General features: G+C 39.9%; 2 protein-coding genes across 6 annotated transcripts in view; both read left to right on the forward strand.

Annotated features, from left to right (window-relative positions):
• Window positions 1-675: 675 nt before the first annotated feature.
• On the forward strand, window positions 676-7,702 carry LOC127431444 (E3 ubiquitin-protein ligase RNF6-like). Its single transcript, XM_051681839.1, is given in 5 exon segments — window positions 676-750; window positions 752-791; window positions 2,596-2,751; window positions 3,029-3,142; window positions 3,574-7,702. Coding segments are annotated over 5 exon segments (2,190 nt in total). The 3' UTR covers window positions 5,379-7,702.
• A 1,250-nt stretch (window positions 7,703-8,952) lies between these two features.
• The window catches only part of LOC127431439 (phospholipid-transporting ATPase IB-like), a 102,219-nt gene continuing 86,607 nt past the window's right edge, over window positions 8,953-24,564 (forward strand). For 2 of the 5 annotated variants that reach the window (XM_051681825.1, XM_051681826.1), the window contains exons 1-2: window positions 8,988-9,178; window positions 22,516-22,617. In XM_051681825.1, the coding sequence (XP_051537785.1) occupies window positions 9,139-9,178; window positions 22,516-22,617 (142 nt within the window). In that variant the 5' untranslated portion in view covers window positions 8,988-9,138. Of the gene's footprint in view, window positions 9,179-22,515; window positions 22,618-24,564 lie in introns of all 5 variants that reach the window. The other 3 variants (XM_051681827.1, XM_051681828.1, XM_051681829.1) reach the window with 2 other exon arrangements.

Raw genomic sequence — 24,564 nt, forward strand, 5'->3', positions numbered from 1 at the left:
ACAGTCTTCCACCAGCTGTCGTTGCTTGTTGATATAACGTAAACAAAGCGTTGCATAGTGAATTCTTTTTACTTGTCCTCCCAAGTAAAGTTACCTCCTAAGGCATTTTTGTAAGTATTTAAGATAAAATTCTTCTCAAAATAGTTCAATGACAAAAATAATTTAATACATTTTAATTAAATAATAAATATAAAGGGTGCACTGTTATAGAAAACGGAATATTACTATTTAAATGCCTGTAAATATCATAGAAATTAATAAGACCTTAAAAAGTCATGGAAATCTCTATAGTTAATCTAAATATTTCCAGTTATGCACAGCTTTAAAATATTTAGTCGGCTAGGAATGACTCTTTCTTATTGCAGCCTCTTTAAATAATAATAATAATAATAATAATAATAATAATAATAATAATAATAATAATAATCCTTGTAAGCACGAATAGCTGGGAAATAAATAGAAATTCATTTGCCAAAAGGTGTGAGAACCCTGATATAGTAAGAAGACGAGCCTAATAATATCAACATCTGCAGAATTAGTTTTAATTCATGTATTGCACCACAGCAAATGACTACACCAGACAATTGTCTATTATTGATGTGTATTATACGTTATTAGTTTGTGTATTATAGTGCTGTTATGCATCTATTACAGTGGGGACCAGTTTTTGCGCACATGGCAGTAGTCCGGACAGTTGTTTGTGTAGCTCCATTGGTCCCATCTTGCCTACAGTGTAATCAGAGCGGAGAGGAAAGAGAGAGAGCTCGTCCATATTACAGCTGCTGTTTCAGGTACATAAATATCTATAACCTCCCGTGTCACTTTATTATGTTCTTATTCTGCATAGTATTAATACAGTTCACATTTTCTGTTACATTCTTGTGTCAGTGACATTTTTTCTCATCTTTTCAAAATAATGATCTAAACCTTTCATTGGCACACAGTTAGCTTGTCAGCAATCTGTCGACATCATCAAAGGTGTTGCGCATTTTAAATGACAGCTCGCTCCGCCGCATGACTTGCGTTTGCATGATGGCAGGCGATGGTGACAGTTTAATGACTTATTAAAATGTGAATTTCGCCATGTGTAGAGTGCTAGCCGAGACTGTTTTATTGTCTGTCGGGTAGGTTGCTAGCTGACATGGAGCCCGACCTTTTCTTTTTCATGTTCCGCCTCAGAGCGATTGTGATTGGACAATCGATGTGTCAGTCATCAGTACTGGGTCGCTCATTGGTTGTAAGGCTGACAGCGTCAGTTTTGGTACTTGACTTGTTCTGCGGTGGCCTACTGCGTGACATATTATAGCAGAGCAGCGGCACGGATTTTGTTCAGTTTTATTGATTTGACGCGATTGTCTATTCCATGTTGATATTGGTGTGTGTTGACATGTGTCAAAGCTGTTTTTTGCCCACACTGAGGATATACGGATTGCTTGACGTTCATTTTGTTATGCAGTCCTCTAATGGTGGCACTGTAAGACAGAAGTTTATGGCTCAGACTCTCTTTAAATGTCCACATTATTTCTGGGTTGCATTTTCATGCTGTCTCATCATCACTGCTTAATATATGTTAAGCTAGCCCGACTTTGCTTTGTCAAAAGTAACATCCACAGACTGCTTTGTGCCCTGGTTTCCAATTTTATCAGCATTGTATTTGTAAAATCCTTAATGAACTTTACTGTAAGTCCTTTGGTATTGTTTTTGGTAAGTCATGGAGATTCAATTTAGTATATTGTCTGATGTCTATTTCATTATAGACCAATATTTAGTCATGGTAAACTGACCTTTGCCAAGGAGCCTTAATGACCTGCACTAGCCATTTTATGAAAGATTTTAAAGAAATATTCCAGGTTCAGTCCAAGTTAAGCTCAATCAACAGCACTGGTGGCATAATGTTGATTACCACAAAAATTATTTTTGACTCGTCCGTCCTTTTCTTTAAAAAAAGCAAAAATCGAGGTTACAGTGAGGCATTTACAATGGAAGTGAATGGGCCATTTTTTTGGAGGGTTTAAAGGTAAAAACGTGAAGCATATAATTTTATAAAAGCACTTACATTAATTATACTTGTACATTATTTGAGCTGTAAAGTTGTTTAAATCGTTATTTTTACATTTGTTTGAGGGTTTTAGGGTTTGTTGACATTAGATCGTCATGGCAACGAAGTTGTAAAATTGGTTATAACTTTACACAGAAAAGGTTAGTAAGCAATTTTATCAAACTAAAATCATGTTAACACACATATTGTTTATGTTTTGTGGCTATACTTTTGAAACAGTGAGTATTTTAACAATTACAGATTCGCCTCATTCACTTCCATTGTAAGTGGCTCACTGGAACCCAGGTTTTTTTAAAGAAAAGGAGAGACAAGTCAAAATAATTTTTTTTTTTTTTTTTGTGGTTATCAATATTATGCCATAAATGCTGTCGATTGAGCTTAATTTGTATTGAACCCAGAATATTCAGAAAGCACATGAATGGTTAGATTTCTGAAACTGGATGATGTAAGCAACACAGTGGGGTTCATGAACAGGGCACAATGTCATGTCATTTCATCAACATTTCCCCATTTTTGTCTTCAAAATATCTGAGCAGCGGTTTCTGTAGTGATGGACCCTCCCGGCGGGCGAGACGAGCGTCATCGTCAGGCGGAGCGCCTTCGGCGGGAGGAGGCATACTATCACTTTATTAATGAACTGAGTGAGGAAGAGTACAGACTAATGAGAGACAGCAATCTACTGGGAACTCCTGGTGAGAACACTCCAAATACAGTTAAGGCAAAGACAAACACATGCTTTTGGACCCTCTATAGCACACAGTACAATAATGATAATGTAAATCATCCTTTATTCCAGAGCCCCTAAAACTCAAGTACATAAACAAAAGGCAATTAATACCACTGACACATTTGGGTTTCACCATTACTAAGTAATACAATTAGTCACAATAGGAAATACCCAAACCAAGCCTTTCACTCAAAGGAACAAAAGATGGCTCTTTAGTAAGGTGTGCCCTGGTATGATCATAGGCGAAGTCACAGCAGAGGAGTTGAGGCAGCGTCTGGATGGTGCAAAGGAGCGAGTGTCTGCTCAGCCACGCCCTGAACCACACCCACAGAACAGTGAGGCAGAGGGCAGTAGCGGTGAGGAAACTGGATTGTTTTTGTATTCAGTTGGTATTCTAATAGTTTTTCATTGAATAATCAACTACGTTTGTATAAAATATTGTAAATGAAGGATCTTACCCTTAAGCCCAGACAAAATTGCAAACTTTTATCACATTTTCTGCATTGAGTTTAGGGGGAGATCTGCAGAATTCTGTGGATGGATTTAAACATGGTAAAACGGGCCAATTTTAGGGCCAATTTTGGGCCAATTTTGCAGAAATCTGTGGAGCATTCCAGTGCAGATTCCACTGTGTACCATATGAAAAAAGATCGAAAGGGATCTAATTAGTTTGTGCAAGAAGAAATAATAGATGAACATGCAGTTGTTTCATTATTCTCTTGTTAAATTCATGAATATATGGTGTGAAATTGGAATAGTACAGTTTCTTAAAGTGTTTCTTTTCCAGGTGCCGTTGAGCCAGGTGCGGAGACATCTAATGGAGATTCTCTGCTGGAGTGGTTGAACACGTTCCGGCGCACGGGAAATGCCACCCGTAGCGGGCAGAGTGGTAACCAAACCTGGCGTGCCGTCAGCCGCACAAACCCCAACAGTGGCGAGTTCCGCTTTAGTCTTGAGATCAACATAAATCACGAGCAGCCTGAGCCTGGAGAACACAGTGACACACCCGACCCCACTGAACTCCCAATGCCCCCTCCCCCAGTGTCACCTGAACCTGTACCCACGACCCCACACAGCCCCACAAGGTTTGCACCTTACTCACTTCAACACCCCACACCATACTCTACAGCCAGGCCCACTTTGGGAAGGAGGGCTGCAGTGCGCCGCACACGGAGTAGCACGGCTCCACCTATAACGCCTCCTCTGATCTCGCAGGCTCCTCCCACTGCTCTGAGGAGGAACCTGCCCCCTATGACGAGCTCTCCCCCTCCACAGGCTCCACTCACCGCTCAGTCACAAGAGCAGGATAGTGGTGCTGTAAGGGGTCAAATACAGGTCACAACGTCTTCAGTCAATGCAGAGGATGGGCAGAATGGGAATGAAGGCCCAGGCTGTCCCGATGCTATGCCCCAGTCTGGCCCTCAGGTGGCGCCAGCAGGGCGTGAGCCACGAAACAGTAGGACTCGTTCACGTGGCCGTGTGCGCAGGGCAACAGGAGCAGGCGGGGCTTTGTCTCGCTCCTCAAGACGTAGCCGCTCCCCCCTGGACAGAAATCCAGCCCCCAGTGTAAGTCCCACCCATAGCAGCAATGCTTCCCCAGTGGAGTCCAATGGAAGTACAGCTGTTGCTATGGAGATGGGTGAGGCTGCTGTAGAGCCGACCGAGCCTACGGATCCTCTCCCTGAAGCAGGTGAGGAAGAGGGTGAGACACCTGTATCAGGTAATGCAGGGGTGCGGCGCCACCCTACGATCATGCTGGACCTCCAGGTGCGGCGTATCAGACCGGGCGAGAACCGTGACAGGGACAGCATTGCCAGTCGTACTCGTTCTCGGGCTCGCGCCGCTGAAAACACGGTTACTTTTGAGAGTGACAGTGGGGGATTTCGCCGAACCATCTCCCGCTCTGAACGCGCAGGCATCCGCACTTACGTCAGCACTATACGCATCCCACTGCGCCGCATTTCTGAGACAGGCCTTGGCGAGCCCAGCTCAACAGCACTGCGCTCCATCTTGCGGCAGATTATGACTGGCTTTGGCGAGCTCAGCTCCCTCATGGAGACGGAAGCGGACTCAGAGACTGCTACGCCCAACCAGGACTCTGCTCCGGCAGCTGGAGCCCAGGTGTACCGTATAAATGGCAATGAGGGCGGTACAGTCCACGGTGGGGTGGAATCAGCTCAAGAGGGTTTAGCAGAGGGTGAGGAGGAAGGGCAAGTACGGATGAGTAGGACTGGGACAGAAGGACGGCCTAGCAGTAGAGACACAAACAATCTGGTGGAGAATGGCACGTTGCCTATCCTTAGGCTTGCACACTTTTTCCTACTCAACGAAGATGAAGATGAGGAGCACCCGCGGGGCCTCACCAAAGAACAGATCGACAATCTTGTCACACGCACTTACGGTCAGGTCAACCTGGAGGGTGAGCAGGGCCGCGCTTGCAGCGTCTGCATCAATGAGTACACTCAGGGCAACAAGCTGCGTCGTTTGCCCTGCTCCCACGAGTTCCACATCCATTGCATTGATCGCTGGCTATCTGAAAACAACACCTGCCCCATTTGCAGGCAACCTATTTTGTCCAGCCATCAGGAATGATGTCAGGCTGTCACTATCAATCAACGGACTTAATGACTGACTTTACGTTCCACCATTGGTGGGAACCTGTACATAGTGCTTCAATGTTTTCATTCTCTGAGATCCATTGTATTCAAGCTAAAGGTAGAACCAAAAGCAGAAAAAAGACTATAATGCAGAGATTTAACAAAGCTTTATTTTTTTAGACTCCTTTTGTTTTCTGCACTTGTTTTCATTTTTTCTCTTCTTCCATTCTCTCCACGATCTCTCCATTATGCTTTGTGGGCATATTATTAACAGACAGTGTGACTAGGAGTTAGGAATGCAAGCTTCAGCTAATTCTGTCTCACTTATGATTTTTAAGTTGATTTTGGTGGCTTCAAAACAGGAATTCTACAGATAGACCTCTACAAACTCTTCAAGAACATGTAAATAAATGAATGTCTGTGTTTTCGGATTTAACAGTAAGACATATTCCAGGAATAAACATATGCTCCTGGTTTAATTTGCATTATAAAAAGAAACCTTTATGTTTAAGCGCTTTCTGCAGAATCCACCATTTTAAACTCTTATGACATGGCTCTTAGTCCTCCTTGTAAATGCTCTTAATGTTGGGCAAAATTATTTTAAATGCGTTTTCAATCAAAGCAGGGTTTTAGTGTGACTTTTATGGAGTCGATAAGAAAAAGTATGTGGAATATCTGGTCATAGATGATGTTTGTCAGTGCGGTTTCTCTTTGAGTCCAGTTTTATAGGAAAATGTACTTCCTTAAGAAATTCCAATAACTGCATCTGCATCTTTATATTAAGGAAAACAGCAGCGAGCATGTCCACCAACACTACACAACACAGTAATTTTTTAAGCGTGATCATTTTCCCGACAGACTGAATATGCTTTCCTTTTTGAGTCTCAATACATTTCTAATGCAAACAAGCCATTTGTTTGAAAAACACTTTTTGGAGTGCAGATCGGATTATGATATTGTATGACCTAGTAAGTGCATGCTTGATTTGTCTTTGGTTTACCTGCGTATAAACACGATAAAGACCTTCAACATCCAACACATAGTTCACAATGTTTTAATGTCAAGTGATAATCAATTTGAGCTTTTTATCCTAAAGCACTTGTCAGCAGCTGCCATATAAAGCAGTACATTTAAGCCTGTCATAGGCTAGACTTCTTCCTTGTTGATGCAATGATATGAGAAGTTCAGTGGGATTGAAAGATACTAATTGGTGGTTAGATATTAACACACACCTTATTTATGATGTTTCTCTACTTTTTACCCCTCTCATTTAACTACCTTTATTGTTTTTTCATCATGTGCACCATATCTTACACACATTATGGTCCCTCCTCTTGCCTTCCCTTCATGCACAAGAAAGTATTTTAATGTACAGTGGTTTCACTTATTGCCTTGTCTTAAAGCCCAGTTTCCTTCAATCACCACTGTGGACAATTCATGCAGCGTTGCCCATTCCCCACGTTAGGCAGAGCGCGAATTAGGACTCCTGAATGAAAGATCATGAATGTAGTGGTACCTTATTCTCTTAAAGAGATAGTTCACCCAAAAATGAAAATTCTCTGATCATTTACTCACCCTCATGCCATCCCAGTTGTGTAAGACTTTCTGTCTTTTGCTGAACACAAACAAAGATAATTTTTAGAAGAATATCTCTGCTCTGGAGGTCCATACAATGCAGGTTAATGGTGGCCAGAACTTTGAAGGCCACCATTAACTTGCATTGTATGGACCTACAGAGCTGAGATATTTGTGTTCAGCAGAATAAAAAAAAACCATACACATCTGGGATGGCATGAGGGTTAGTAAATTATGAGAGAATTTTCATTATTGGGTGAACTATTCCTTTAAAGGTACACTTTTCCTCAATGTACAATAAATGTCTGCTTCTGTTTCAGGATATTAATTAAAACAAAGACAGAATATTAAACACCTGTCCTCAAAGTTTTTGTTTTCTTGTATATTAAAATATCCCTTTATTTTGTCTACATGTTGTGAGGATGTGTGTATCTTATTAAAGAAGTGTGAATTCTAAGTATGTGTGTAGTGAATGTGTGTGTAAATTTCTGTTGAATTCTGAATGGAATAGAATGGTTTTTGAGGTTTTGTGTAACTGATAGTGGGGGATTTTTGGCCATGAAGTTTAGATATTTAATAATGAAAAATTTACATCATTGAGCTATGACTATGTATTATGTTATAATGTGATGCTAAAACAGAATAATATGTATTAAGTTACTATGTAATAAAACAAAACACATAGATTTTTCTTCTTTGCTCCCTAACAATTAAAGCCATTCTTTATTATTCTTTGAAAACAAATGGACTTTTCATTCTGTGCATAACCCTGAGTGATCATCCTTTTAAACCTTGAGTTAAGGCCACTTTTAACCCTTGGTTCACACTTACATTTTGGAATAATGTAATTTTAAAAAGGGTTAGGGCTGCTTTTAAAGGTGCAGTTCACCCAAAAATGAAAATTCTTACCCTTATGCCATCCCAGATGTGTATGACTTTTTTTCTTTTGCTGATTTTTAGAAGAATATCTCGGCTGTATAGGTTTATACAATGCAAGTAAATAGGTACCAAAATTTTGAAAGTTCCAAAAATCATATAAAAGCAGCATAAAAATATCTTCAGAAGCGATATGATAGGTGTGGGTGAGAAAATTATTTTTATGATAAATCTCTACTTTCACTTTCAATTTCACATTCTTATTTTGTTTTTGGCGATTCGCATACTTTGTGCATATCACCACCGACTGGGCAGGGAGGATAAATTATAGTAAAAACTGAACTAAATATTTATCTGTTTCTCACCACATCTATCATATCACTTCAGAAGACATAGATTAAACCACTGGAGTCGTGTGGATTACTTTTATGCTGCCTTTATATGCTTTTTGGAACATCAAAGTTCTGGCCACCATTGTAATTGTATGGACCTACAGAGCTGAGATATTCTTCTAAAAATCTTCATTTGTGTTCTGCAGAAGTAAGAAAGTCACACACATCTGAGATGGCATGAGTGTGAGTAAATGAGAGAATTTTCATTTTTGGGTGAACTATCCCTTTAGCCCTGGGTTATGAAGTGCTACATTAGAGCAGGGTTAGCACTGCGTTGCAATGCCAAAGATATACATTGTTCTTACTAACTAGAGTAAAATATGAATTTGTGAAACATGGAACAAGATAAGACAAAATTACATTGCAAAATGATTAAAATGACCCTGAAAGTGTGAAGATAGTGCCTTACCAATTCAACCCAAACTGTTGCACCTGATGAATTTGGCCTCCTTTATATGTTTATATATAATATGAATAGGAGATTTAGATTCGTTGCCTTTTTATTTAACATAGGTAACCAACCAAATGGGCCTACAATAAAATGTAATATATAGAAACGACAAACCATAAATTATAGTACTTTTGATGGCCAATCTTATTAAACAGTTTAATTCCAGACCATATGAGGGCGTATGGACAGCTTAAAGTGTCCAGTTGGGACAGGCGGAGTCTGATGACGGCGTGCGCGTGGATTCGCCTGTACATTCGCGCGACGGATCAGCAGTGTGGCAGGAGCGCGTGCTCACTTCAGTGCGCGCGGTTGAGGGTGACCCATCATCAGGATCTATGTTTTCTCCATCAAAAAAGACCGCATCCCTGCCTCAGTGGCCCGCATACCCCCGCTGAGTCCCTGAAGCACGAGTATGCAATCATCGCGCTCCCCTTGCTGGAAGCCTAACACATGCGTGCACGATGTATTTCAACAGACGGTCGAAGATCCACAGCGAGGGAGGTAAGCGTGACATAATCTGCCGAGATGTGCGACGTATATGCTTTTGGTTTGCAACGCATTTTGTGAGATGCGTCAGCTCTGTTTACATATGTGTTTTTCTCGGTGGTATGATGTGCCATAGAATATTATTTTCTTTTTCTTTAGTAAAATAGACATAAACAAACCTACTATTAAGGTGCGGTACACAAGCGGCCAGATCTTTACTTTGGCCAGTCCTTAATCAACATCGAGAACTGTCTGTACTGTATGTGTTTATGAGAAAAGGGAGGTGATGTGGTGATCGAAACGACCAGCATCCTCCACCTGTCTCGTTTTGAGATGCTGGCGCGAGCTGTGTTGTAGGTGACCTGTCGTTTTCTCAGTGTAAACAGATGGGTTACCAGGGTAATGCTCTGTTATCAGTTGGGAGAGGGTGAGAAATGACGAATAACTTGTTCCTCTGAGATAAACTACCGAAGAGAAAACGACCAAATGGAATCGTTATGCAAATCTGCATGGACGTTTGGGGGAGAAAGTCTCTTATTAATGGTTATTTAGTCTGCTCGTCACGTGACTCTTTAAAGCGCTGTAACTTTGTAAGCTCATAGACAGGGCCACCTCACCTGCTGAGGTCATGTGCACCTGGCTGAAGTACCTACCTTTCCATTATTTACTTAACATTTCATTAAAAAGTTTAGCTAGAGGCCAATTCTGCCATGTAAAGTCTATTACACCATATTTTGATTGTTTAATAGCTTTGCTATTTAACATTTTTCTGACATCATCAAACTGTACAGTCACTCAATTTCTCTACAATTATTTAAATATTTAAAATGCCATCTTTAATACATTTATTTCCATTGTTGCATAATGTTGCCTCTAAGGCATCATACCTCTCACAAGCTTCCCAAAATTATAATATTTTAAAATTAGTTTTTGACTGTAATAAGGTCCATTTTATGAAAGAAAAGGTAAATAAAGCTATTTAATATATATATATATATATATATATATATATATATATATATATATATATATATATATTGCTTGCATAATGCATGCAATATAGGGTTATATTTTTTGCTATTCTTTAACATTGTTAGTTTTCTGACATCAGCAAATTGTATAGTCGCTCCATTTCTCTACAAATATTTAAATAAACAAAAATATTTGATACAATTAATTCGATTGTTGCACAGTGTTGCCTTCAAACAACATATTAAGATTAACACATTTAAATTTCATAACAAAATTCCATCAAATTGAATGGAGTAATCTTTAATAAAATAAATAATAATAATAAAAAAAAATAAAAAAAATTTTTTTTTAAACACAATTCAATTAAAGGGAATTTTGTTTTGTAAATGAAATGCTTAAATGTTAAAAATACGCAATTTTTTGTGTGTGTGTGTAATAAGGTCAATTTTAAGCACACAAAAAAGGAAATCAAGCATTTTTTAAATTGCTTTCTTAAGGCATGGAGTATATGGTTAAAATATGATTATATTTTTTGCCATTCTGCAACATTTTTAGATTTATGACATCAGTAAATTGCATAGTCGCTCCATTTCTCTATAAATATTTATAAACAAAAAATCTTTGACACAATTAATTCCATTTTGTTGCCTCCAAACAACATATCTCCCAGGACCCACCCAAATATTCTTTTTCAAAATTTGCAAGATTTATGCATTTCAATTTAATAACAAAATTCCATCAAATTGAATAGAGCAGTCTTTCATAATAAAAAAAACCCTAAATATTTTAAGTTTTAGTAATTTCATTTAGTTAAACATTACACAATTTATTTTGAGGGAATTTTGTTTTGTAATTGAAATGTGTAAATCTGAAAAATAGGCTAAAAGATTTTTTGTGGAGTAATGAATAATTTTATGCAAAATATTTTTTTTTATTGCTTTATTAATGCATGCAGTATATGGTTAAAATAGGGCATATTTTATGCATATATTTGCTAATTGTATAGCCACTCCATTTCTCTTCAAATATTTACAGTAAATACATAAATAAAAACCTATCTTTGATATAGCCTATTTCTTTCCATTGTTGCACAGTGTTGCCTCCAAGCAACATACCTCCCAAAATATTCAAATGTAAAATATACATGAAAAGTTAATTTTTTTTTAAAATGTTGCTTTCAAAGCATGCAATATAGGCTTAAAATATTGGGTTTAAAAAAAAAAAAAACTGTATAGGTCAAAGACTGCAAACAACTGAGACCGCATCCCTGCAGAGTCCATTTAAGATTTGAGACAGTTATTATAATGAGCCTAAGTGGGACCAAATATATATCATTTCCCAGACTTCAGTCCAGCACACAGCAAGTTTGAAAGCCCTTAATGTGCAAAACAGGAGCCAAGAGTACATTGCTCTTGAGATTTGAGCAGTGGTGGCTGGTTTAAGAGATTGCAGTGTGTTGTTTGGCAGCAGGTCTGTTCCAGCCTGTGCTCATTCTATGGGGCTTTGTGACACGATGACACTGAGGGAGGAGTCTTTTGACTGAGTGACTCAAATGCATTGTGCATTACACTGAACATTTGTTCAGAGCATTTGACCCATCATGTTCCAGAATTAACATGCAGGGGCTATAATGTTGGCAAACACATTTTGAATGTGCAAATGGTTTGTTTTAGTGGATACTACTCATTAAAATTGTAAATCTCTAATCTGTCTAGTATATTACTATTATATTATATATATATATATAATATTAGGTGCTTTGAAGGAATATCTTATTAAAATCTTTCATAAAACGCAGCACTTAGCTGTCATCAGATGTTAACTGTAAGTGGAAAGGGTTTACAATATATTGTTAATCCACTCAGGTCTACTTAACCAACTGATGACTGACCGCTGTTTTCCTTCACCTTTGCTGTCCTTATGTTAGGTTCATGATGAAAATGGAACAGAATCAATTGAATCCTAAAGTGAATAGAGCAAAAAATAACATATAGCATCAATAAATAACATATCAAACCAAGTACTCATAGATACATTAATACTAATTTGCTTTTGTTTGAACAGTCATTATAAGGAAAGGATGAGAGAACAATAAACTTCTGATGTTGTAGGTGGGTTACAAAATACTCAAACAATAATTAGTTGCCCCTGCTTTAGTGATCACCTGTACTGTGTGCAAGGTGCATTCACTTTTATAGGTCACATGGGGGCAGCATCTGGAAACTCATTATCCAGCTGCTGCCTCACACCAGCAGTTTCAGGGCAGAAGCTCCAGGGTAGCAGTTTTAGGGCAAGAGTGAGTGCAGTTATATGACTTCACATTAGAATTTTATTCAATTGCAATATAAAACACATTTTACTAAGATAGTCCATGCTTTGCTTATCATCAACCCTTTCGTATATCTTGTAACATGATTATTCAAGTGTTTTATCCACATATTAATGTTCAAAAGCAGTCTCCGGGCTGGTTGTACATATAAAATAGCCTAAAGAGGCAAGACATGTGATATGGCTGGTATTAGTTTAATGGAAGACCCTTAAATATTTTTTACATTACATTTTTCAGCCTCATCGGACAATGCAAGTAAACGTTGGTAAAATAACAGGCTACAATTAAACTGTAAAGTAAAAACAGAAATAATGAGGATTCAATAATGATGGGGATTCAATATACTTTATTAAGTACTAAATAATATGCAGTGATAACAACAATTAGAAAAATCCAAGTCATTTCTTCTTAAAAATATTGTTTGTCAGTAAAGACATAATGGAGAGATGACAGACAGCTCCATCCACAGTTAAATATTAGGCTAAACATGTTAATTTGTGTGTTAGTAAAATATTGTGCTATGAATATAAATCTGTACTTACAAACAGCTTAAAACAAGTATTGCTTTATTAATTTAATTTCATACTTGAATAAAACAAAAACGAAACACTTTGTCAAAGGGTGCTCTTGTTTTAAGAACAGAACTACCGTGCTAAAGGAATACTATTAGAAACCAGTAGTGCTTAGAATTGCATAAAATATTACTAAACTTTAGTACATTGGACAGTTACTTAAAGCAGGGGTTCCCAAACTTTTTAAAACTATGGCACCCCTTTATAGTGTAAAGGGGTGCCATAGCCTGACCACTGAAAAATAAATAAATGAACAAATATGCTACTGAAAAACTTCTTTATTTAAAAAGTTTATTATTAATATTAACAAATTAAATAAAAACAATGTAGCCCTTAAGTGTTTCTTAAGTAAAATTTGCTTCAAACTTTTAAATTAACTATTCAAGCTGTGTGCATTTTCCCTTTCCCTTTTTAATTTATACAGTATGTAGTAGCACCTAATAAAGAATAAGAAAAAAATGTATGTATAAAGAACCAATAGTTTTCCTAAAAATGTATGGCAACAAACACCGATGAGCCAAAACATTATGACCACTCACAGGTGAAGCAAATAACATTGATCATATCTAACAAGGCCACATGTCAAGGTCTGGGTAGATTAGATGGTAAGCAAACAATCAGTTCTCATAGTCAACATGTTGAATGCAGGAGAAATGGGCAGGAGTACTGACCTGAGCCAAATTGTTATGGGCAGACGACTGGGTTAGAGCATCTCTGAATCGGCAAGGCTTGTGGGCTGCACCGGTCAGCAGTGGTACCTACCGACCGTGGTCTGAGGAGGGACCAACCACAAACTGGCGACAAGGTGTTGGGTGCCCAAGGCTCATTGATGCACAAGGGCAACAAAGGCTAATGATGGTTAGCCTTCGTACCCTGCTGCATATGGGGCTGCGTAGCTGCAGACCAGTCAGAGTGCCCATGATGACCCCTGTCCACCATCGAAGCATCTACAATGGACACGCGAGCGTCGGAACTGGACCTTGGAGCAGTGGAAGAAGGTTGCCTGGTCCAATGAGTCCCGTTTTCTTTTACATCATGTGGACGGCCGTGATGGCACCAGGATGCACTGTGGGAAGATGACAAGCCGGTGGAGGGAGTGTGATGCTCTGGGCAATGTTCTGCTGGAAAACCCTGGGTCCAGCCATTCATGTGAACATCAACTTGAATTGTGCCACCTACCTAAACATTGTTGTAAACCAGGTACACCCCTTCATGGCAACGGTATTCCCTGATGGCAGTGGTCTCTTTCAGCAGGATAATGCGCCCTGCCACACTGCACACATTGTTTGGGAATGGTTTGAGGAACATGATGAAGAGTTCAAGGTGTTGCACTGGCCTCCAGGTTCCCCAGATCTCAATCTGATTAAGCATCTGTGGGATGTGCTGGACCAACAAGTCGAATCCACAGCGACTCCACCTCGCAACTTACAGGACTGGAAGGATCTGCTGCTAATGTCTTGGTGCCAGATACCACAGGAAACCTTCAGGGGTCTTGTAGAGTCCATGCCTCGGTGGGTCGCCACTGTTTTGGCAGCACGCGGAGGACCAACATCATATTAGGCGGTGGTCATAATGTTTTGGCTCATCAGTGTATGTGGACAGTGGGACTAAGTTGTGAAATTTTAAATATTACCAAGCTATAGAAAATCCGATTTTTTTTGTTTTGTTTTTTTTTTTGTTTTTTTTTTTAATCAAATTGTTTATAATGTTTCCAGGAGTGTTGGTTATTCAAGTTTTTGAGATGTTACAGACATTACATCAGAAATTTGTATAATTAATTCTTTTTTAAAGTAATGGCCAGTATCATCCAATCACTGCCAACCATGTTAAAATAAAATTATACATTATACATTTTGAATCTGTGTACTGATTACCATTGTCCCATGTCTGCCAAACATGTTGAGTCGTCCAAACATAATCTGCAGCCTGAAACTGAACTTTTGATAGGCAATTTGGAGTGAATGCACTTAGTTGCATAGAGAGCTATAGGATGCTCCCTTTGCTCCCTTGCTCCCTATTTAGTAAATGACTTAACCTCTAGACAGTGTGCTGTCTGTTTGCGCTGGTCTCAGAACAGTTCGAAATGCACCTTATTTTTATCCTACCTATATAAAGTCTCTGAAAGCAACATTTCTCATTTTTCAACATCCATAACGTCAAATAGTGGTTGAGAAACCTTGTCCAATCAAATGCTTTCTTGAACGAGAACGCACCATCCTCCGACAACTGTTTAGCCAAGGGTTCCTCTCGTGGGCCGGAAGTGGCAAATGTTTGGCCCACGCTAAAGGCCTGTTCACACCAAATCCGTGATGATTTTGCAAGACGAACTTCCGACAAAAAGGTCTATACACACAAGAATCCATAAAAAATAAAATTGAAAAACAAATTTCATCCCCTGTACAGTAGGTGGAGCTGTTGCTGTTCTACAAACATTGATACCAGTCTTCTGCCCGCACCTTCAACTGATAGAGACTATTATATTGAAATATTGTTAAAGCATTTATTTACCTAATTTGGCATAACTGTTTCATTATGTTGTTTCCATGGTGTTGATGCATTGTGAGGAGAATATAATCTGTGTTTTTTTTTTTTTTTTTTTGCGAGTGAGATGATTAAAGAGCACTGTTGCAGAAATATATGTCCTGTTTACATTTGCACATGTATTTTGCTACAAGTATCTTCCAAACGGGCTCACAAACCTAACTTCTCTTTTTATAATGCCTGGATTAATGCCTGGCCCTGGATAATATAACACAAGGTACTGTGATTCAAATACATCTGCACAATAATGCACATTAAGAATAACATGTATAGTACAATATAACATATTATGCATAAAATTAAAACAAATAAATGTGAAAAGACTGGCTCACGGTCTGTTCTTTATCAAAATTATTGCAAAACTTTGTTATATTATCCTTGCAATAAAAATAGCAGTGTGGATCTGCAATTCGTTTGTGTGCAGTAAAATATTGCATGTTACTACGAGCTTAGTGTAAACGAATTGCCGAACCTCGCTGCTATATTTAATGATAGGAGAATATGTCAGGTGCAGTGATATACTGAATAATGTACATTAAAACAAAACACCACAAGCAGACCTTTAAAAACAGACCGGGTTTATGTTTGCAGTACAAAGCGGTTGAAGTATATTATATAAGATATAATTTTCAGTGGTACCAGCTGCACCTTCATCTGTGAGTCATTGTTTTCTATAGTGAACGTCATCAAGAACCAGGATAGTACACATCTTGATCAGTGTCTCAAAAGAGTATAGCACCAACATCAGAGGTATTGCTTCAGTCTGTCGCTGTCACTTCTCTCATTGAATGGGGAGTAGATGTCAACTGATACAGGTACAGATTCACCCATATAAAATCTAAGTAAGAACAATAACAATATTAATGCTAATAGGTCTAATACAGCAATTAGGGAAAGTGCAGGGAGGAGATCCCGTTTGGAGATGAGCTGGAACAGTTGACTTGCATGGAGGACACGGAGATCCAGAATGTACATTAAAGTTTTTTTTTTTTTTTTTTTTGCTTGTTCATTTTTTAATTTTCAACAGGCAAAGTTGTGTAATTTTGTACAGTATCTGTATACAAACAAAATGTTCATTATTATTTGAATAAATAAAACAGGTTACTAATACTGATAAAAAAAAATAGTAGTAATATTAACAATAATAATAATAATAATAATGGCAGCACAAGCACTTTTGTCAAACATTGAAGGCAGGTGCCCTTGGCTTTGTATTGTTTTTTTGTTTTTTTTCTCCCCTTTTCTCCCCAGTTTGGAATGCCCAATTCCCAATGCGCTCTAAGTCCTTATGGTGGCGTAGTGACTCGCCTCAATCCGGGGGGCGGAGGACGAATCTCAGTTGCCTCCGCGTCTGAGACCGTCAATCCGTGCATCTTATCACGTGGCTTGTAGAGTGCGTTACTGAGACATAGGGCATGTGGAGGCCCAAGCTATTCTCCGCGGTATCCACGCACAACTCACCACAAGCCCCACCGAGAGTGGGAACCACACATTATAGTGAGGAGGTTACCCCATGTGACTCTACCCTCCCTAGCAACCGGGCCAGTTTGTTTGCTTAGGAGACCTGGCTGGAGTCACTCAGCACGCCCTGGATTCGAACTTGCGACTCCAGTGGTGGTAGTCAGCGTCAGGCCCCTGGCTTGTATTGTTGACAGAATTTGGCCCTTGGTGAAAACTAATTGGGGAACCCTGGTTTAGCTCATTTGGCTGTGTTTTAACTGGCACTGATTATTCTTTCGCTGGTCACTTCGAAGGAAGCACAATCCATGTTGTAGGGTTGTTCCAAACAGAATTTCCAATAAGAAACGCTTAAAAAGTGAGTTCTGACTGACTGTTATCGCCTTTCATCTATCTGGAGCTCCCACACTGGAGGATAATTGTCTTTGAGGGGAACAGGGCTATTTAAAAAAAATGGGATGAGTCTTTTGTCATGTCCCTTCCCCACTTCCTGTTTCAGCAGTAAATACGTCAAAACATAAAATCGAACTGCACTTGTCAAGGCACTTTAAGGGGACTTTGAATGTACAAGAGAAATCAAATTTCAATTTCAAATGGTCAAAAATAAGCAAGTCAACTTAGCATATGGCTTATATAGTCCCGAGGTCACCTGAACCGGCCGGATCCAGCTCCATTCCTGCTTGGTATCAGACCAGAGAGTGAGGACGCCCACTTAAATCTCCCTCTCCAGAACCACCATCGCCAAAGTCACAGAGACCACTTCTCTCCACAGTTTTAGGAGGTTGAGGTGGTAAATCTGACGTGCTCCGCAATCGATTTCCCCAACTTGCTCAATGTGGGGAGCAATACAAGGACTTTATCTCCCAGTGTAAATTCCCGTAGTCGAGTACCCCTATTATACAGTTTGGTTTGACGTTCTTCTCCTGTGTTAATTGCCCCAGTGTGTGGAGTTTTGCTCTCAGGTCAAGAACGTATTGAATTTAGTTTTTGCTGTTTGAAGGTCCCTCCTCCTAATTTTCCCATAGGACGTTGAGCCACTTGTCCCAATTTCAAGCATCTTCGTGCATGAACTTACGAATCATATTCTTTAGGATCTGATTAAATCGTTCGACCAAGCCGTCCGTTTGGGGATGGTAAACGCTGGTCCGAATCAGTTTAATCCCCAATAATTCATACAGTTCGTGTAGTGTATGTGACATAAACGTAGTGTCCTGATCAGTGAGGATTTATTTTGGAAGACCCACTCGGGAGATGATTCTGTAGAGTGCCTCCGCAACACTTTGCGCTGAAATGTTGCGCAGAGGCACTGTTTCCGGATAACGAGTTGCATAGTCCACAAGAACCAACACAAAGCGATGCCTGCCTGCATGCTGTCCGTTCTAGTAGCCCGATGAGGTCCATACCAATTCTTTCAAAGGGAACTGTGATGAATGGAAGGGGGCGCAATGGCGCTCTTGGGGTGGCCGGTGGATTCACCAACTGAAATTCATGGGATGCAGCACACCACCTGCGAACATCCCCTTGAATGCCTGGCCAATAGAAACGGGCCATTAGACGGTTCAGTGTCATTTCCTGCCCTAAGTGACCGTCATCGGATTATAATGAGCTGTCTGGAATAACATTTCCCGATGGCTCTGTGGTATTAACAGTTGGATTGTATCCCCCTTTTGTCTGAGTTTCCTGCATCACTCGATACAACCGATCCTTATTAATTTAAAAATATGGATATGCAAGTGCAATGTCTGGCTGGAGGCGTTGACCATCAATCACTTTCACTTAGTCAAAGGCATGCCTAAGGGTCTCCTCTCACGTCTGCTCCAGAGGGAGAATCCTCTAAGGGCTGGGGAAGCCGAGACTTCCCCCTCCCTTATGTCCTCCTGACGTGGAGCAGATGTAGATGGCCCTGGCACCGCCTCCCCAGCCAGTGAATCACACACCACACACCGATACGCTTTGTTGCAGGACTCATCCACACATATTCCCCTTAATAAATTACTAAATGCTGGCCAATTCGTACCCAAGATTAGTGGATGGGAGAGGCGGAGATTAACCGCAGCCTCAACACAATGCTTTTGTCCCTGAAATTGAATGATGACCGTCACTAAAGGGTAATTTTGGATATCCCCCAGCACACACCTTACCTTCACCCGCCAGCCTGTATCCAAAGCCTCGGATTGAACCAAGCTTTGGTGAACGGAGGCTTGATTACAACCTGAATCCAGCAAGACTTTGTATGTACCCCCCTTACTACTCACTGGTATACTGAATGCTCCAGCTCGATCAGGGGCAGCCTATGGCACATCGAGGATCCGGACCAATGCCCCCACCTCCATCATGGGGCATCGGTCCTGGAAATACCCAGGTTCCCCGCAGCTCCAGCAGACCGGCTCAGGCTTCCCACACCCGCAGCAGTGGATTCACGAACATGGGGAGGAGAGCGGAGAGACATAGTGGGGACCGGCGGGTTAAAAGGTTCCCGGGACTGGAGAGCAGGTTTTGGGGGAACCACTTCTCATTCCCAGGGAGTAGGGACAGGACAGGGGAAATAGGAGGGGGAGGAGGGTGAAAGAGAGAGAGAAGAGGGCTCGCTGGCCCCATGATATGCCGCCAAGTGTTCCTCAGCCAACTGGACGGCCTCATCCAGTGACGCGGGGCGGGGGCACTGGACCCATTCCGCCATCCCTTTCGGCAGTCGAGAGATGAATTGCTCCAGCACCACCAGATGGATCACTGCGATGGCGTCGCATCCTGCTGCCAGCAGCCACCGCCAGCAGGAGATGTTGCGCAAATGCAAACGGGCGGCCGAGCTCACCGAGCATTAGCGTGCGGAAGTGCTGGCGATGCTGTTCTGGTCTGTGGCCGACCCGCTGCAAGGTGGCTCGTCGCAAGTTCTCGTACTGCAGGAGGTCTGTCACTGGAAGCTGTTGGGCCGCAAGTTGAGCCTCCCCGGTCAACAGCGCCAAAAGGCGGACCGCCCACTAGTTGTTGGGCCATCCCCAGAACTTGGCCGTCCTCTCGAACAACTCGATAAAGGCTTCCAGGTCATCCTGCGGGCCCATCTTGACGAGGGTGACGTGGGGATGGCCGAAACTGTGGCCGGGGTCGCGGCTAAAGTTTCCCCCTGGGGTACTAAACTCAGTAACACCTGCTGGCCCTCAGTTTGGGCCTGAAGGAGCACCTGGAACCATTGCTCTTGCTCCATTCGCAGGTCCAGGAGGGCCTGGTGCTGGGTTTGGTGGATACCAGTGAGGGTCTTGATCACCTCGGCCAGCGGCGAGGACTCCATAGTGGTGATTCCTTCCTCTTTTTGGGTTCTGGCACCACTGTGACATGTTTCAGGTCAGTTTAAGGGAATGAGGAAGCGGGAACCAGCTTACACACTTTAAGGGGATTTTATTCAGTGTCGCTTTTCAGCTTAAACATGAAAACTTATTAGCTTCTTAACAAAAACATAAGTCACACTGCAGTCCGCACCGTTGTAAGACTTCGGTCTCTGTCTCCCCCCAACTGCCGCTCTGGCTGCTCTTTATATCTGTCCAGCTCTTCATTGTAACACAAAACAGCTGTTAGAGATAATTCCTCCCAGGTGTCAAACCTTACCGTTCTTCCTCTCCTGGCCTCGCTCTCCACAGACGTCGCTCGACCACACCCACATCACTACAGCTGTTTTTTAAAAATGGGATGAGTCTTTTGTCATGTCGCGCCCCCACTTCCTGTTTCAGTGATAAATACGTCAAAACACCAAATCGAGCTGCACTTGTCAAGGTACTTTAAGGGGACTTTGAATGTACAAGAGAAATCAAATTTCAATTTCATATTCAATTTAAAATTTAAGCAAGTCAACTTAGCATATGGCTAATATAGTCCCGAGGTCACCAGAACTGGTCGGATCCAGCTCTATTCCTGCTTGGTATCGGACTCCACTGCTACGTGTCTCTGAGTGATGATGACAAAATGCAGCCGGTGCCAGCCAGACATCACTTCAGTCTATTACGATGGACCTCAGAGGATGAACTGATGCCAACTCCAACCGTAAGACATGCCATTGCCTGAACCTTGGACTTAGTATAGACCTCACCGAAATTACCGGCCGGTTGAACTGCGAAGCACCTCACTGATCTCGGCCTGCATCACCTTGGTCTAATGATGGACTACGCTCTTAAAATGGAATACATACACTATCAATAAATTGCCAACAAAAGCCTTCATCAACCAACTAACAAAGGACAATGCATCTATATGAACTTCTGCAGTTAATCCAGGATGAACTTCAAAGACATTAGTCATTCATCTTACAGTTCTTACATAATCTGTGTTTAAACACTGACCCTTAACACTTACTTAGTTTAATAATTTTAAACCATGACTTGTACTGCACATAATTAAGTAATATTGGCATTATATTCATGATGTTAGCCAGAGGGGATCTGGCCCTCACAGTAAGTCTGGTTTCTCCTAAGGTTATTTTTCTCCATTAACCAACAGTTTTGTGTTCCTTGCAACAGTCGCCTTCGACTTGTTCACTGGAGTTATAAATAAAATTATTATTTAATTACTTATTTTTATAAACACTTCATAATCATATTTAATAAAATTACACAATGATGACTGTAAGACTTTATAAATATTATGGTTTCATTTTCTGTTAATGCATGATCTTCTGTAAAGCTTCTTTGAAACAATGTGTGTTGTGAAAGGCGCTATACAAATAAAAATGACTTGACTATAGTGGGAAGTGGTTGTGTCAGAAATGTGTTACTTATTATTTTGTTTGACTAACAACAAATGATACATATTGTAACAACATAACAACGCATATGTATCATACTATAATACAAAGCTGTGTTTAGGCGAGCATGTGCAAGTCTGTACACTGTTAGCATTTAAATCCTGAGATCACACCTGCATCAAAATAAATCCTGTTTGAATTATTGTAAAAATACTTTTGCCAGCCATATTAAGATTAACAGAGTGCCACAATTGCTTTCTACCTAGACTCTGCCTTTTTTTAATATTACATCCAACAAATTGAATTTAAAGACATTTCAAGGAGCAAACCTAACACACATCTTTAGAAGAAGCATTGCTTCATGAGTTAATGTGGGTTTAGAGACTTGTAAGTTAATCTTGTGCTGCATATAGGTGCCCTTTTTATGTCAGACAATATCAGTGCAGTTTCTCATAGATAGAGAAAAACAAGCAGAAAAATGTATTTGTTTCATGTTGTGTTTATAGTATTTGGCACAATATTGAACTCACACACAAATGGAAGTCAACCAGATAAAGATTCTTTGTCAAAAAGCCCTTGACACTAAAGAACGCATTTCATTAAAAGAAAGATTCTTAGAATGGTGATTCTTGTACCATGCACCATTTCTCATCCTCCAAACCCTTGCAGATTTTAAGAGTGTATTGCTCTAACTGACTTGATATCTTGTGTGTTGTTTTTTCTTACGGCAACGCTTGTTGGGCTCCTCCAGAGCAGTTAGTGTTGACCCCTCTTAGCCAGGACTCCCCCGTCCAGCAGGACCAGCCCATGGGCTCCAACATGCGCTCCCGTCTGGCAGACAGGTTTGAGAAAAGTGAGTGCCCTCCCCAAGTGGGATGCTGCCTTCCGCTACTGCTTGGAGCCTCACAGGTGCATGAAGCCACCCCTTCCTTCAGTCCACACTGCATGGATAGACTAATAAAAGCTAACTGTCTCCACTCACACTGATACATGGGGTGGGCTGTATGGCCAGAATCTTCAAAATAGCATACGAATATGGGTCAGTGACGTGACATTAATATTTTGTTCATAAATGTTGTTATTTAAAAATTGATTAAAAATGCAGTTCAACAACTGTACTACAGTTACACCTCTACTATAATGAACGTGTTCAATTAAAATAAAAGAAAAAAAAAACTGAAAAAAATAAATAATCTCTAAAAGAAGAAAATGACGAAAAATAGAAAAGTGGTGTAACTATCCAGAGACAGTAAAAATAAATAAATGTCTCATTAAAAGCTGAAATTCTTAAAAATATAAATTGTCAAAAGTTTGTAATATCTTTATTATTTCTTTAAAAAAAAATAAGCAGTACAATTTTAGAAAAATGTTGGCCACAAAATCAAAGTCAGATGGTGTAACCAACACGCAGGTTGCCATTCGGTTGTCATGTGACAAAAAGAAAAAAAAGCAGCGTTCCCACTCTTTTCAAGGCACAATTTTCCAGGCCATTTCCAGGACATTTTATTTGCCCAATGGGTGTAATGTTTAAGGAAAAACACAAGAAAGGTCATGATGTATATTATGATTATTGAATGGTTATTTTTTCTGAATACATTACACACATTAATTTTAAAGCACACAGCACATGCAGATTATATATTTATTTAATTATATTGCAGAATTTTGCAATATAAAAATCACACTAGGACATTGTAATTTTAATTTGATTATTTGTGCATTCAAACATTATTTTTTTCCCCCAAATACGTAAAATTCCAAGACATTTTGCATTGTATACATGTAGCTACTGCCATTTTTATGACTGGATTCAATACTTCCTCATCGCGGAAATCATAGAGCCCTACATGTGGTAACCGCTGTAAAAGCGGACTCGGATTGTTCATTTAGTATTGAAAATGAATTAACATCCCATGGTGTAAAGGCCACATCACAATGCTACCATCTCGTGTTGTGAACTCATTTTCAAAATAATCAGCAGTCTGACCATCGACCCTTGTCTAAGGTTTACAACTCAAATGTTTTTGTAGTTAACAAAACAGCAATGTTAGAATGAAAAATTTTAATTTTAATTTTATCAATACTTAAACTATTTTGTCGGCACAAAGCAGAGATGACAGCAGATGAGCAGAGCATGTATGGTACAGGGCAAGGTGCAAGGACATTTTTTAATACCATTTCTTGATGGTTACACCAAGGAAATGCTATAAATGTTAACAGAACACAAACATTCCTATGAAATTGATACAAGTGTTTTTAACAGATTTTTATTTTAATTTTTTTTAAAGGTTTTTAGTTTTTATAACCTTGGACAACCTTATTTGTCAATGACGCCTATATCACAGTATAGTTATTTTTGTTGGAAATTCAGTAAAATTATTTTGATCATTTTCACTTTTATTTGGAACTTGAGGAACACGCAGACCTAAAGAAAAGACTATTAAAATATAAACGATACGTCAGTGCAAAAACAGCTTCACATTATTGAACACTTTTGGGTATGAAAACAAAAGCCTCCAAAATAATAAAACTAATATTATAAAATGGATATTTCCTATTCTAAATACTAAACTTCACTTAATGTTGTGTCTTACAACACTTCTTTCCGCTCTGTATTTTCGCTTTACTCAAGGATTCTTTGTCGCATTTGGAAATAACGTAAAGCAGTCCAGCCCACTGATAGATGCACAACTATACTTCATCTATTTCTACAGTGGTATAAACGGTAAAATCTCTTCCAGTTGACACATTTCTACTGTCTCATACCACCCAGCCCTACTGACACATAATCCTGCTGACT

Source organism: Myxocyprinus asiaticus, chromosome 41 (genome assembly GCF_019703515.2).
Source record: "Myxocyprinus asiaticus isolate MX2 ecotype Aquarium Trade chromosome 41, UBuf_Myxa_2, whole genome shotgun sequence".
In the NCBI taxonomy this organism is placed as follows: Eukaryota; Metazoa; Chordata; class Actinopteri; order Cypriniformes; family Catostomidae; genus Myxocyprinus; species Myxocyprinus asiaticus.